Source organism: Cucurbitaria berberidis (genome assembly GCF_010015615.1).
Source record: "Cucurbitaria berberidis CBS 394.84 unplaced genomic scaffold K460scaffold_2, whole genome shotgun sequence".
NCBI lineage: Eukaryota > Fungi > Ascomycota > Dothideomycetes > Pleosporales > Cucurbitariaceae > Cucurbitaria > Cucurbitaria berberidis.
Window position 1 is genome coordinate 4,386,547 of NW_024468936.1, and position 13,460 is coordinate 4,400,006.

The following is a 13,460-nucleotide window of genomic DNA, read 5'->3' on the forward strand; positions in this document are numbered from 1 at the left end:
TGGATAAGGGCTCCAAAGGGGGCTGAGTACTACTAAATGGTGCAGACTTTGGCGGGGGTGGAACATCAGTCCGGGGGTCTTTGGCTGGTACCGGAGGCTTCTCCGTGTGAGGCGCCGGAGGGACAGGCGGCAGAGATGTTTCGATCTTCAACATTTTAGCGTTTTGTCCTGATAATCTTCGATTCCGGACTGAGGCGGCATCTTTTGTGGCGGTGGATGGTCGTGGCGTTTCTGCCGCAGCATCGTTTGCCTGGGACGTTTGCATCTCCGGAACAGGAGGCAACGCGGGTAATGCGCCAGACGGGGCTGGAACGGGTGGTGGAGAGTGCACGGGCGGTTGTTTGCTCGACGGGTGTAGTACTTCCACGACCGTCGAAAGCGACGTTCCACCCGTTGTTCTGTGCGAGGACACGGAACTGTTGTGTGTGCTTCCGTACGTGCTTCCAGAAAAGCCGCTCGAATCCGATTGCCGTGGCAAGGAGGATTTTGTTTGCAAGTCAAAATCGAAACCGTCCAGCATGTACTCCCGCGTCATCTCGTCTAATAACCGCTCCTCCTCTTCGACTTCATCACGGAAAGTGAGTTCCGCACTTTCACGGACATGTGGCAACGCCTCATTTCGAAGTTGAGTTTCCTTGTAGCGATACTTGGCAGCTGCTATCGCCTCTTCCCGCTCCGCCTCCCGTACCCGCTCTTTTGCTAGTTCCACATTTCTCAACTTGGCCGCGATCAGATCAGTTGAGGTGCCGTCTTCGTAAGGTTCATAACCGTCATCATAAGCTGCTTCTACAGCAGCGTCAAGAGCAGCGTCAAATTCGGCCTCTGTCCCTCCACTTGTACTTCGAATGTGTTTTCGCCGTAATCCGCCTGGAGATAAAGAGTGTACTGAAGAGGAACAGGATGACCCTCCAGACTCGTCGATAGTATCGAGCCATGAGGTGGACTCACTACTGTGGACTCGTTGATGGTTGGGTTGTGTTGCATGTTGTGGCTGCAACAAGCTCTTCGGTTCTTCTGGTTCTGGTTCTCGTTTTGCACTAAATAGTGGTGATTTGGACCGCCTGGGAGATAGTGGTGGAGGCATGTATACTCGGTCCATGGGAGTTTCTAGAGCGTTTTGGGGAGGGGGTCCAGGATTCGTAAGCCGTCCGGGAGGTGGTTGTAGGTGGAATTGTGAAGTCTGCATGCCTTTTTGGACATCGCGAATAGCCGTCGAAATGACCGACTCTCGTGCAGTTCCAATTTCAGCCTTGCGAAGTGGTAATTGATATGAGGATCGTGGTTCCTCTTCCGTTTTCGAGGGTAGGTTATCCACGGAGCGGTCATTGACTATGTGGGTCATGGTGGCCGTCTGGATTACGGCAGGCTCATCATCATCCATTAGTAGCATAGACCGATGCTCATCTAAAGACTCGCCACTCATAGGGCGAGCTGGTAATGACTTTCCACTGTGATTTGAATATCCGGGGTCCAATCGTCGGAGTTCTTCTATGCGATTGGTGTACGTTACTCGCTGTTGATGTTAGCACTTGTCGGAACTGATAAGCAGCCAAGAGTGGCTACGTGACTGCGTGACCAGCGGCAACTTACAATCGCATCCAGCTTGCGTCTATCTTCGTCCTGTGAGCTGCGGATCATGACCTGCTGTAGGAGCTTGCATGCATCCTCGTACGCCTCCATGGCGCCTTCGAAGTTCTGCGCATTGTCGAGTAAGACTGCAGTGTTTGCCTTTTGTAGCGCCCTTGAAAGCATCGTCTTCTTGTCCTTTTCTCTCCGCTCCCGCGTGCGGGGAGGAGTGCCTTGATAGCTGTCGTCTAGCCTGGCGCTGGAGGTGCTTTCGCTGCGAAGATGGTCTCTACTCGAGCTCCTGGTGTGGTCCTTGCTTTCACTACGAAGATGATCCCTGCTTTCACTTCGATATTGGTCCTTACTTTGACTCCTGGAATGGTCCCTCGAGGCAGGTCGCCTGTGCCCCGCGCTTTGTGGTGGCTTCTGCAATGTGTCCCTTGTTCCAGCAATTGAGGGTCGTCGTGCGGTCGTAGGCCGACTTGCACCCGAAGTGGAGTCGTGCCTTCGGTCTGACTCTTGAGCGCCAATGATGGCCGGCGACCCAAGAGGAGACTTTCCCAGTACTTTTTCGATTTGGCTGCGCGATGGCGGCCTTTGGTTTGGGGGCAGGGGGGAGAGTGGCTTCGAGTTGAAGTAGTCTCGTCGTTGGTTTCCGGTAAGCAGACTCGGAGTAATCAGACCAGACGTCGAGGGGGTATTGGTTGTCGAGGCGCTAGGCGGGGTATTGGGGTCGTATACGGTTGCAGGGAGAAGGATTGGGCCGAGTGAGTGCGTGTTGGGGGGTGCGATTACAGACGAAGGGGGCCCGTATATGGGGGAGCGCGCACGAGTGCGGCGGGGACTCGATGCCGGCGAGCGATTGGAAGTATATGCGTTGTGGTGGTTGGGTTTATTATTGTTGCTGTTGTTGCGCGACGGCGAGGAATTGCGGCGTGAGGGCGAGTTTGGGAGAGCAGCAGCTCCATTGGTGGTGTTTGTGGTAGTGGTCAGGGTAGAGAGGGGCGCGGTGGTGCTGATGCTCAGTTTGCGCGAGAAGCTGGGGTGGTGGGCGTGGCCTTTTTCCCGGTCCTTGACCTTGTCCTTGTCCCTGTCCTTTGGCGACGTGGTGCTGCTCGTGGTGCTCTGGGACCAGCGGTTGATGTTGGCTGCGCCTTCCGCAAAGGCCCCAGGGCCGCTCTCTGCTGGGGCGTTGGCTGCGCTGGAGCGCCGGCGGGCAGTTGGGGGCGGTGAGGCCGGGCGGTGGGGGGGTTGTGAATCAGGGTTCGGGGTCGCGTCCCTGAGCGAGAGCGGGAGCGAGGCTGGCGGCTTGACTGTGAGGACCGACGACGACGAGATGGAGGCGGAGCGCGACGACTGGCGGCGGTGCGAGGGCGCGGAGGGTTCTGCAGGCGGCGGCGTAGCTGTAGGCGGCCTATGGATATTCATGTTGGATGGGAGAGTCGAGCCGTAGCGTGCGAGTGTCTCAGGCCAAGCCAGTGGTTAATGCAATGCGGATGCAGGCATGGTTGCCGATGTAGGAACGCGCTTCAGCGGCAGCGAGGATGCGGCGATGGGATGCGAGGCGGGAGAGGGAGCTGTGGTGCAATGCTGCGAGTGCTGCGGTGTAGCTGGGCGTTCCGTTCTGTCGTACCTGGACTGGACTGGACTGGACTGGATTTGGACCCCTAAGACAAGACAGAGACGAGTCGAGCAGAGACGGGCGACAATGGCGCCAAGCTGGTCCCCTAAGCGTCCTAGAGCGAGGCCTTGGTATGGGATGGAACCTTGGAAGGTCCTTTGGAAGCAGGGGGAGCTGCTTAAACACACCAAAGCCCCCCTGATCAGACGATAACCGTCACAATCACAATCACAATAATAGTATTATACCCTCCTGGCCTACACCAACCACAGTACTTGGCCTGTAACAACAATAACAACAACTGCTGCTGCCTTTTTCTTTCCCAGGGGGGGCACGAAGACTCTGGCTAGCTGTAGCTGTAGGGGCCTGACCTACTAACTACAACGGAATGTACCCAAGCGCACACCCGCCCACATAGCTCGTTGGACATGGTGTTGATCTTCCAAATGCCAATGCCAAATACCTACGTCTCTTCTCTGCAGTACACGCCCGACTACATGACATGCACCATCCATCTACTCCACAAGGTAACACCGAGTCCACGCAGAGCCCGAGTCGCGCACATGAAAACAACCCCGTCATGTCATGGTCATCATCACCACTGTGACACCAAGAGAAGATCTGCCGACGCTGCTCATTTCCCTCTTCTTTTGGCCCAATCCTGGCCACTCGCAGCTACCAGCGCTGCCCATCCCAAACACACGGTCCCAAACTTCACCGCGTGTGGAACGGCTCCCACTTGCATCTTCTGACACGCAGGTGGGCTCTCCTCCTGAGTCGCGCTCCACCTCGCCCGTCAATCACGAAAACAGCCTCAAAACAATTCACTTCACACACTCACACACACACACACACACACACACACACACACACACAAGACCCGCATTGGGCGCACATTGGGCCATCATGATTCCATTGTTCCTCTATGCGTCCTCCACCTGGGCAAACACGACGACATCTATGGCATGACCTGCTTCTGTCATGTTTTTCGTCCTCTGCAAACGCTTGGGCTTGGTCCAACCATGCTCGGGCCTGCTGTTTGGGATCCACTGCAACGCGTTTCACCCATTACCGTTATCGCGCCCTCTTGCCGTCTTGATCGCCTTTGCTAACACTAGACGCTTTCCGTCCCGTCCGAATAGCCCGATTCCCAATCGGGTCGGCGTCCACCTAGCCCATCTATGCCTATGCCGTGTTGGAGACTTCGCTGTCGACGTCGGCCTTCAATGTAAGTCGACCATAATGTCCTCCTCCGCATCCACGCTATCATCCCAGGCCGTATCCATCGCGTCGCCTCCCTGACCCTGCCTCTTGTTCAGCCGCTTCAGATTCTCAATGTATTCTTTACTCAGCGTCAGTCGGTAGTCGGCGTCCTTGACCTGCTCGACGAGCATGTTGGTTCGCAACGTTTGCTCCAACAACGCCTGTTGCTGCTGCGTTTCCGTCTTGGCTAGAGGCCCCTGCGTAGGGTCAAGGTAGAAGCGCAAGACGACCCCTACGTTTGGCCTGTCGGTTTGCTCCAGCCGCGCATTCAGCTGACCACCCTTGATCAAAGTTTCGAGATATTGTGCAATCTCATCAGCACTGGCGCCCACATTGTTGGCAATGTTGGAGACTGGAATCGCTGAAAAAGTTCGTGACAGCTGCAAAACGTACGTCCTCATCTGGCTGTTCAGAAGCTCAGCAACGAGGCCAGTGTTACCGTCCTACACATCTGGTTAGCACTTGACGAGTGAAGAATCAATGTTTCATGTGGCGTTTCATAAACATACCTCCGCCCAGATCTCAGCACCAGCTTTGATCTGCGCTTTCAGCTTTGGCAGGTTGATCAGCTGTACATACGCGTCCACCAAGGCCTCATATGCTTTTGACGCAGACTTGACTTGCTTGATCGCGTTTCCGTTTGCTGTTCGTGGGGCCGACTTTGACTGCCACAGGTTAGACTTCGTGACATGCAGTTTCATTGGCGCACGGTACCTTTCCATCCACAAGACAGCCTACTAATAACCACTTCTTGTAGGCCTCCAGCATAAGCCCGTTCGCTACATTGCTCGATGGGACAACGAGCACGTGCTCTAGAAAGTGCTGAGCCTTCTTGAATTGGCCTAGACCAAGGTATGCCATAGCTCCTAGGATATAATACTCTTGCAAATCCACCAGCGCAATCTTGTCTGAGTGACCTGAAGTCTGGTGGATGTAATCTCCGCTACTCGCAACATCTGCACACGGAACCGAGTATTCGAGACCTTCACGGACCACGTTGGGTATTTTCGAGGGTAGAGTGTGGATGTAATTGTCGAGAATAGGTTCGGCGGCGGCGTATGATCGCGTCTCTAAGCAGAGCTGTACGAAGCTGATGTGGGTCGAGGTAAATGTGCCTGTGGTAGGATCAAGTCGGATCATTGCCGACCGTATTGGCGCAATAGCAAGACTAGGCTGTAGCCGTTAGCTTTGACATTCAATGCGAGACTTGTTAGATTGAACGTACTGATCCTGTCGCGCGAGCGATCTGCTCTGTGAATTCTACCAGCCTCCTCCACTCCTGTCCAATATACCGCAGTTGCACAGGATCAGACGTCTCCAGAAACAATACGAGCTTGTTCCATAATGCACCTCCCGGCTTCAGTGTATCTAGCACACTTCTCTTCTCGACGACTGCAGTTATACGGTGGCGGAGAGCAAAGGCATACGCTATTGAGTTTACCGCGGGGTTGAGGACCTGAACATGTTAGTGGGGCTTGTAGACACTATTCAAACCACCTACTTCTAGCACATCTTGTGGTGTGTCGGCTGCCTTCAACCAGTGTCCTGCCGAGATGTTGGCGAGCTGTGCGACAAAGCTACGAGCTGCTTGATCGTAGTCGCGTTTCTGCTTGACTTCCGGGCTCTCAGGCTGGAACTGTAACAGAATACTGGTAAGCTCCGCGGACATCTTAGCGATAGCGTGGGAATTGGTGGTTGAGTGGGCAGGCGGCTAAGGTGGAGGGCGGCGTTGTGGGGTATTTGGATGTTTGGCTACCTGCCTATGCCCGCTTCACTAAAGATGCGAGCCCTGGATTCGTTGAGCTGCCTGCCGCTGCGAGGAAAGTACAGTAGACCGGAGCGAGAAAGAGGAGACGTGGTGGCGGCGGAGCAATTGTTTGTACAGGTTGACGGAGGTAAGCCTGTCTCGCGAGGCTCAAGGCTGCCGTTGGTGATCGTGTGGAGCACAGACGGTACCGGTAACCACCCCGCCATTCACTCGTGGCGGTGCAGACTATACCAGATAAGCCTCTAGCACAAGGTATACAGCATAAACGCATAGTTTTTGGAAGATAACTTGTCATTATTCATAAAACGGCTTGGGGATTACCGCGGTCATTACCAAACAGGCCTCAAACTCCAGCAATGAGACCCAAGCTCCCAGATCTACGCCATCCAATGCTAATACCACTACTTACAGTGACAACGATCACCTCCTCTTCACAGCTTCCTCCATCTTTCTAACCAGCGCCTTCAACCCCACACCTTTCTCACAACTACCCTCCAACCACCCCTCCATCTTCTCCCTGACTTCCCTCATCCCCTTCAGCACCGGCAATTTACTCCCCTCCTCAGCCTCAAGATGCATCAGCGGATTCAACAACAGATCCAAGCACTCGCTCCATATCTCCGTTTGCCAATATCTCTTCAAGCTTTCTTTGATTTTGTACGTCTTCGTGGCGCCGGCACCGAGCGTGGCACCTCTTTCAGCAACAGTGGATATGTATTTACCGAAGAGGAGATTGTGTACGATGCCTGCAAGACCGTGATAGTCGATCTGATAAGTCCAGGGGCGGAGTTCGCGCATCTCGGCGCAGTCGGCTTCGGTGGTGGGCCAGTCGGCAATGAACTGTACGGAAGGGTTGAATACCTTCATGTCTATGCCACGGCCGAAGTCTATGAGCGATATACCCTTGGAGGCCCACCCGTCACGGCCATCAGGCTTGTATTGTGAGTCCCAGTGTTCATCCTTTTGCAGTGCCTCGAAGCGGACGAGGATATTATCTGACTTGAGATCACCGTGTATCACGCCCTTGGAATGCAGCGCCTCAACTGTGCGAAAGAGCTCGATCGTAAAGAACATGGCAAGTTGCTCATCCATAACACCATTCTCTGCACGAGCAAGATTCACCAAGTCGAGCAGTGTGCCTTGGTCCCGGAACTCTTCTACTAGGTAGCACTCGTCTTTGAACACGTGCATCTCGTACGCATGGATGATTGATTCCGCTGCTCGAGACACACCGAGCCTTCGTTTGGCCTGTCGCATCATGTAGAATTCCCAAGGAGTTGGAGGATCCTCCATTTTGATCGCTTCGAGAGCTTGACGCTTTAGGCCGAAGTCACCCTTGCCCATTTGTACCGGCTTCTCATTCTCGTCGTCGTCCTCTGGGGCCTTGCTCTCCACAAGATATACTGGCGCGAAAGCTCCCTTGCCGAGTTCGCGTTTAACAGCATATGTTCGGTCCGTTCCACTAAATTTCAGAGTTGGCGCCAATGCTAGGTTCGTCGCAGTCTTGTCGTTCGCATTCTTGCTCATCTTTGACACCGCTTTGGTATACTTGCGTATGTCAGCACCTTTGCTGTAGCTTTCCTCAATATCCGCAAAATAGCCGTCATAAGATTCGAGCGGGGGTTGGATCTCTTGTAGGATAGTTCTACGAATGCTCTCGTCCACTGGGTTGCACTGGGCATCCTTGATAATTGGACCATTGAGTTTTGTGATTTGTGCTGGAGGCTCTTTTGCGGCTAACGGCTTTCGCTTTGGTTCTTCAGTAGCTTCTTTGGATATGGGCTTTGATTCTCTTAAAGCAAGCTTCGCGACTTTCCCAGGACCATCAATAACTTGTACGAGAAGATCTGAGAAAGGGCTAATGCAAGGCTCACCGTCATCCTCAAGTATGACAGGCGTACCTTGTGAGCGCGATGGTGTCTTAGCTGCAAAGTAATCCTTTTGGGCGTGCGCGGTCGCAAAGCCCATGGACGACTCTGTCCGCTCCACAATTGGGGTCATGAATGGCAAACGATTGTTCGCAGCCTGAATTGGATCTCGGTATGGTCGCATTGCATGGTCATAGTCTTCTGGCGGAATAGGAACAAAATGTGTTGGTAGTGTTGTTGTTGCACTAGGGGATGTCGGTGTAGCGAGGTCCTGATCTTGCTGCTCTTCCATGTCGATCAGTGGATGTGAAGGGTCTTCGAAAGAGTCATCCTCAGATTGCTCTGAATTGTCGTCCGACTCATCGCGTCTATGCTCCTGTGGTACGTGTTTGCTCTCCGTGAAGTCAGACCAAGCCGAGGTGCTCTTGGCGTCGGTATCGTCTGCCTCAGTTTCATCTGCCTCAGACTCATCGCCATCGATATCGTGATCGAGGACTGTTGTCCCTAGGGTGAAATCTCCGGCTGTCGTTTCATCTCCGAAGTCGCTAGCAGCGCATGATATCCGGCCTGTCCCAGTACTTTCTCCCGCACTAGTGTAGTCGTCGTCATCGTCTTCACTACTTTCTTCACCACTTTGAACCTCTGAGGCATTCTCCTCGATGTTCTTGAGCGGCTGACTGAAGATACCGTATATCTCGTCCATCGCTTCCTTTGTGTGAAGCGTCATGGTTGTTTCAGGCCCGGTCTTCTTTCGACGGATCTTTGGTTTAGCTGGAGAATCCAGGTTTGCTTGGACTATTTTGGATCAGCACTATTTCTCGCGTTGATTAGAATCCATACTTACTTGTTTGAGTCTCGCTGCGGATTTCTTTCACGTCCATAACCTTGATTTTTCTCGTGCGATTAGCTCGCTCCTCTCGTTTAGCCTTCTTTGCTGCTTTCGTCTTCTCCATATCGGCTTGCGAAGGTGGCATATTCTCATCATTGGCAACATCATCGTCAATGCTTCCTTTCAAGGGTACAGTTTGAGGCTTCGGTGGCTGCTCGGGATCTCTCAATATCGCTAGAGGAGAAGTTTTAGGCTTTGGAGCTTTAGCAGTCGCTGTTGCTTCAGCTACTTTCTGAGCTAGCTCCCGCTCTTTTTGTCGAATGGCTGCCCAGTCATAGTCCAGCCAGCCTCGATGCTTAGCTCGTAACTCTTCGAATGAATACTCTTCAGACATGGGATTTTCAACGTTAGGGTAGACCTTTTCTAGGTCGACAAAGACAACTTCGAACCTGCCTGTCTTAGGGTTGAGAGCCTGCTGATGGTCATGCAAAGGATGTGCTTGGGCATTTTCGCCATTAGGGTCTGATTTGGTCTGAATACATGAGAGGCAAACGCCAACCAATTAGTCCTGTGATCGTAAATATTTGAGGGGGATGTTGCAGGCGGCTCAACTCACCTCATCCTTAAATATCATCATCTTGGGAAGACTCGCATTCTTCTTCCCAACCTTCAGTGTCTCGCCCACCCACGGCCGCGCCTCCACCGTGTTTTCCTTCTTGCGACTTGCTAGCGATCCAATGCTATCCCAGCCTTCGGTACCGCCACTCGATCCGGCTCTCGCCGGCTCATCACCATCTGAGAAGACGGCGAGCTTTGGCTTTCCAGTGCGCGATGCGCTCCCATCGGTTCGCGGTTGATTCTGAGCTTGTGGGTTGGCGGGAGCGGGTGATGCATGTGAGAAAGGGTCGACCTTCGCTGCAAGAGCCGGACGGACGGCGGGCAGCGCAGGACTTGTGGGTTCGGGAACCTCCTGGGAGCGGCTCTCAGATCTGTGCTGGAATTCGCCATACTTGCGGACCAAGCGTTCAACTGGACGAGCGTTGTGCTCAATTCCTAGATTGTACACCTCCTCTGCCTGTGTATATCGCCCTGCTGACTCTAACCACGCTGCAAACTCCTCGTAGAATAGGGCTAGTCCATCGCCAATGTTGTGTCGCGCGAGGTATGCAAACGTCTCTCGTGGCGCATCGGAGAACAGTCTGATGTAGTGTAGCCAGAGCTTGAGGTAGCGCGCGTCGTTCTTGTATTGCGTCGATGACTGGAAGGCTTTTGTTGCGCGCTCGAGGAGCGTACAAAGCTGTGATTGTTGGGTGTTTTGCGCCGAGGGATATGCGTCTAGTGCCCACTTGACGTATCGGTCGTACACATCGAGGGGGTCGTCGGACTCGTCAATCGCCATGAGCTCCTTCTCGAATTGCAGGCGCACAGCATGGTTCGCATCTTGTGTTTGCGACGGCGACGGGCTATAACCGGCGCCCGCAGTCAACGGTGGAGTGTATAGTTGTGCAAGTGCTTTGGCAGAGCGGCCGCTGGGAAGAGATTGTATGTTCTCCTTCTGGTTTTCGATAATCTCGAAGTCGATCAGGTCGTCGGAACCCATGGCGCCGGTTGGGGGTATCGAAAAGAAAGCACAAAAGCCCAGAACCCAAGATAGGCTTACCTGTTGTTGTTGCTGTTGGTGGACGTTGGGCGCGTGGTCAGGGTGTAGCGGGGTTCGCGTGTCTAAATGGATGCTCGAGCGCGCTTTCCCCAATAAACCAAGCGTTGCTATGGTTACGCCACGACTGCCGAAACTTCCATTCTATTCACAATCCACTGTAGCAACTGATAAGCACACGAAATTTAGTTTCTTGTTAATAGTGCGGAGTGACTATCTTCTGTGTATGACGCGTTCAACATCAATAGCAACCGAACACTACCCTGGGCATGCCTGGGGTCCTAGGACCTCTCTTCTGTCTAGCTGAATTTCCACTATAACATACGGTATCTACTAGGTATAAAATCTGGAAGATTCTTCCTACTTATCCTTCTGGCTATTTCAGTCAAACACAACACCTAGCCGCCCCTGAACCTTATGCGCATTCATCAACTCAATCATCTTTGGAAGCTCCTCGAGTTTGAAAGCCGTCATATGAGGCTTGATATTGTGTTTTGCCGAAAACTCAATCGCAGGCTTCATATTGTAGCAGGCTATCATGATGTTAGGCCAGTTTGTTTGTGTAAAAGTCAAGTATAACTCACTTCCGTTGTTCGATCCCTTGATGCGATACCGCCCCAGCGCAATATCCAAAGCATTGAACTGCAGCGGCTGCCGTGGAATCCCAACCACCATGATCAAACCCTCACCGGGCTTCACTATCGCCGGGCAGTCATCGTATGACTTCTTGGAAGCTGTGAAGTTTACGGCTGCGTGGACACCTCCGCCAGTGAGATCGATGATCTTCTTCTGATACTCCTTATCCGCCAGAGAGTTGAAGACATGGTCTGCGCCGCAGTTCTTGGCCTCCTCAATTGCTGCTTCTGTGATATCGATGCCAATGACATTGTAGCCCATGGCTTTTGCGTACTGAATACCCATGTGGCCGAGACCACCGCAGCCGATAATGGCAAGCCATGCGCCTGGCCTGAGTTCGCAGTCCGCGATACCGTGATACGCTGTTACGCCAGCGCAGAAGAGGGGTGCTGAAGATTTGGGGTCCACTATCATGTCGTCAGTCCTCCATTTCAACCTTAGCAGATAAAAACGTAGTTACTAACAGCTCTCAGGCAACACCATCGCCTCCCTAGCATCGATCACCGCATATTCCGCAAAATATCCATCCTCCCCAAACCCCTGCATCTTCACCTTTCCAGTCTCACACCACGCATTATGCACATTCTTACAGGCATAGCAATCAAAGCAACACTCGATCGCACAAATGAACCCCACTGCATCGCCTTCTTGGAACCTGCTAGCCACCTCTCCTGCGCCAGTGGCAGCTACTGTGCCAGTGGCTTCGTGACCGATGGTGACTGGGTTCTTGCCGAGGATGAGGCCTTGATCGTTGGGCTCGAAGAGCATAACGTCGGAGTGGCAGAGTGAGGCGCAAGCGATCTTTACGAGGATTTCATGATCGCGTGGTGAGGGTAAGGGGACTTCGTTTAGGTGCAATTTGTTGTCTCGCGCGTCGTATTGCTGTGCCCGCATTGTCTTTTGTGCTGGCACGGAACCCATAATGTCTAGTATGGCTGCCTTCGTGATCGAGCGCAGCTGGTGGAACTGTATCTGAATTGCAAATGCACGTAGTTTAGACAGTGAACGTGAAGAATGGCAACTAGCTACAAATAGAGACCAACGAGCTGCACAGCGAACCCATATTGCATACGATTGCTCTTCTTTAAAACGGGAATGCTCTTCCGTCGATAGAACGCGCATATGTTGAAGGAAGACGGTTCCCGGACACACAAAACAGCTACTACCATCCCGCCACGTCAACGCCAGAACCGGCGACGCGCACTATCAAATTCGCGCTTCGTTCTCCCATAGAGAGACTACGACAGAGCAGGATGTTATTTTCAACGAATTAGACATTATGTAAAACTAGCCTCTAAGTGATACGGGTATATGAACTTGGTACAAAACTCGGGTATATGCTGACAAGACAACCAAATAAAATAAACTCCAAGCTATTCAAACAAGACAAAAGAAATAATGGACGGGTATCAATGTATGCTTCCAAAGTAAAATGCGATGAGATGTGCGGTCTTTACCCCACAGTTGAGCCCCGCACCTTCCTTCGTCATGATCGCTCGGCACAGGATCCCAACTCCGAACAGCCGCACGAGCCGTCCGTGAATTATGGATGCCTGCCGGCGTTTGGAAATCGAGTCGATCTTTTTTAAATCTTGTCCGTAAGTCCCTCCTAAACTCGCTTCTCCTTCAATTGTATTTCAAACCTGGGTATCTTTTGAGAATGTACAATGGCCGCGACAATGAATCGGCTCTCTAGAACGATGCGTGTGGTGATGCTTAACGTGGATCGTCTACCACTGCCGTAGGGTATTGATTCCGAACAGTATCAGACGAAGACACCGTCGTCCCGCACTCAATCATCGCACCCACGGCAAGAATCTCGCCCACACAGGCTTCTTCTCCTTCTTTGGCACGGCTCTTTTCCCCTCCAGATTCCCCATATATATCGCATAGGACTTCTCCATCTTTTTAAAGGCCTCTTGCTTAGCTTCGGCGCTGTCGAGAGGATCGTGTTCCCAATCAGGGTTGCTGTCTTGCGTATGGTCACCGCGATACCTTGCGGAAGTGCTAGGCCACCCGAAGTCTCGAACCAGGAGGTCGGTGGAAGGTAGAAGCATCATGGAGAGCTTTTCGTCGGTTGAGGAGAGGGACGTCATGCTTGAGTTTGATGAGGAGTACGACATGGCTGGAGTTGGTGGTCGTCGTGCGCGCGCTGCGTTCGGCGCGTTGGTGTTGAGATATGTGCTCGGCGCCTACGTGATAGATGTTTGGTGAAATATGGGATGGCAAAAATTGTAGCAAAATTACGAGGT

General features: G+C 52.8%; 5 protein-coding genes across 5 annotated transcripts; all 5 read right to left on the reverse strand.

The window, feature by feature from the left end:
* Nucleotides 1-660: 660 nt before the first annotated feature.
* K460DRAFT_76813 (uncharacterized protein) lies at nucleotides 661-3,383 on the reverse strand. The gene is made up of 2 exons (XM_040938669.1): nucleotides 2,055-3,383; nucleotides 661-1,037 (listed from the first exon to the last, which is right to left on the reverse strand). Exons 1-2 carry the CDS (start codon nucleotides 2,992-2,994, stop codon nucleotides 787-789), a joined length of 1,191 nt encoding a protein of 396 aa, XP_040791108.1. The 5' UTR covers nucleotides 2,995-3,383; the 3' UTR covers nucleotides 661-786.
* A 671-nt stretch (nucleotides 3,384-4,054) lies between these two features.
* On the reverse strand, nucleotides 4,055-6,374 carry K460DRAFT_334779 (uncharacterized protein). Its single transcript, XM_040930925.1, has 5 exons — nucleotides 5,952-6,374; nucleotides 5,676-5,906; nucleotides 5,165-5,623; nucleotides 4,960-5,115; nucleotides 4,055-4,893 (listed from the first exon to the last, which is right to left on the reverse strand). The coding sequence occupies exons 1-5, from the start codon at nucleotides 6,117-6,119 to the stop codon at nucleotides 4,411-4,413; spliced, it is 1,497 nt and encodes a 498-aa protein (XP_040791109.1). The 5' UTR covers nucleotides 6,120-6,374; the 3' UTR covers nucleotides 4,055-4,410.
* A 121-nt stretch (nucleotides 6,375-6,495) lies between these two features.
* K460DRAFT_364542 (uncharacterized protein) lies at nucleotides 6,496-10,571 on the reverse strand. The gene is made up of 3 exons (XM_040933021.1): nucleotides 9,532-10,571; nucleotides 8,931-9,447; nucleotides 6,496-8,881 (listed from the first exon to the last, which is right to left on the reverse strand). Exons 1-3 carry the CDS (start codon nucleotides 10,513-10,515, stop codon nucleotides 6,639-6,641), a joined length of 3,744 nt encoding a protein of 1,247 aa, XP_040791110.1. The 5' UTR covers nucleotides 10,516-10,571; the 3' UTR covers nucleotides 6,496-6,638.
* Nucleotides 10,572-10,953: 382 nt separating this feature from the next.
* K460DRAFT_275468 (GroES-like protein) lies at nucleotides 10,954-12,129 on the reverse strand (the record flags this gene model as incomplete). Its single annotated transcript, XM_040928046.1, has 3 exons — nucleotides 10,954-11,105; nucleotides 11,157-11,615; nucleotides 11,673-12,129. The coding sequence occupies 3 exons, from the start codon at nucleotides 12,127-12,129 to the stop codon at nucleotides 10,954-10,956; spliced, it is 1,068 nt and encodes a 355-aa protein (XP_040791111.1).
* Nucleotides 12,130-13,004: 875 nt separating this feature from the next.
* Nucleotides 13,005-13,331, reverse strand: K460DRAFT_276422 (uncharacterized protein; the record flags this gene model as incomplete). Its single annotated transcript, XM_040928114.1, has 1 exon — nucleotides 13,005-13,331. One exon carries the CDS (start codon nucleotides 13,329-13,331, stop codon nucleotides 13,005-13,007), a length of 327 nt encoding a protein of 108 aa, XP_040791112.1.
* Nucleotides 13,332-13,460: the final 129 nt, after the last annotated feature.

Coding starts and splice junctions, on each gene's coding strand:
- K460DRAFT_364542 (XM_040933021.1), bottom strand. CDS start 10,515: ATGGGTTCCGACGACCTGATCGACTTCGAGATTATCGAAAACCAGAAG. Junction 9,448..9,531: donor TGATGATATTTAAGGATGAG/GTGAGTTGAGCC, acceptor TCATGTATTCAG/ACCAAATCAGACCCTAATGG. Junction 8,882..8,930: donor CCGCAGCGAGACTCAAACAA/GTAAGTATGGAT, acceptor GATCCAAAATAG/TCCAAGCAAACCTGGATTCT.
- K460DRAFT_76813 (XM_040938669.1), bottom strand. CDS start 2,994: ATGAATATCCATAGGCCGCCTACAGCTACGCCGCCGCCTGCAGAACCC. Junction 1,038..2,054: donor AAGGCACGACTCCACTTCGG/GTGCAAGTCGGC, acceptor ACCACTATTTAG/TGCAAAACGAGAACCAGAAC.
- K460DRAFT_334779 (XM_040930925.1), bottom strand. CDS start 6,119: ATGTCCGCGGAGCTTACCAGTATTCTGTTACAGTTCCAGCCTGAGAGC. Junction 5,907..5,951: donor CACCACAAGATGTGCTAGAA/GTAGGTGGTTTG, acceptor TAACATGTTCAG/GTCCTCAACCCCGCGGTAAA. Junction 5,116..5,164: donor GCTGTCTTGTGGATGGAAAG/GTACCGTGCGCC, acceptor AACCTGTGGCAG/TCAAAGTCGGCCCCACGAAC.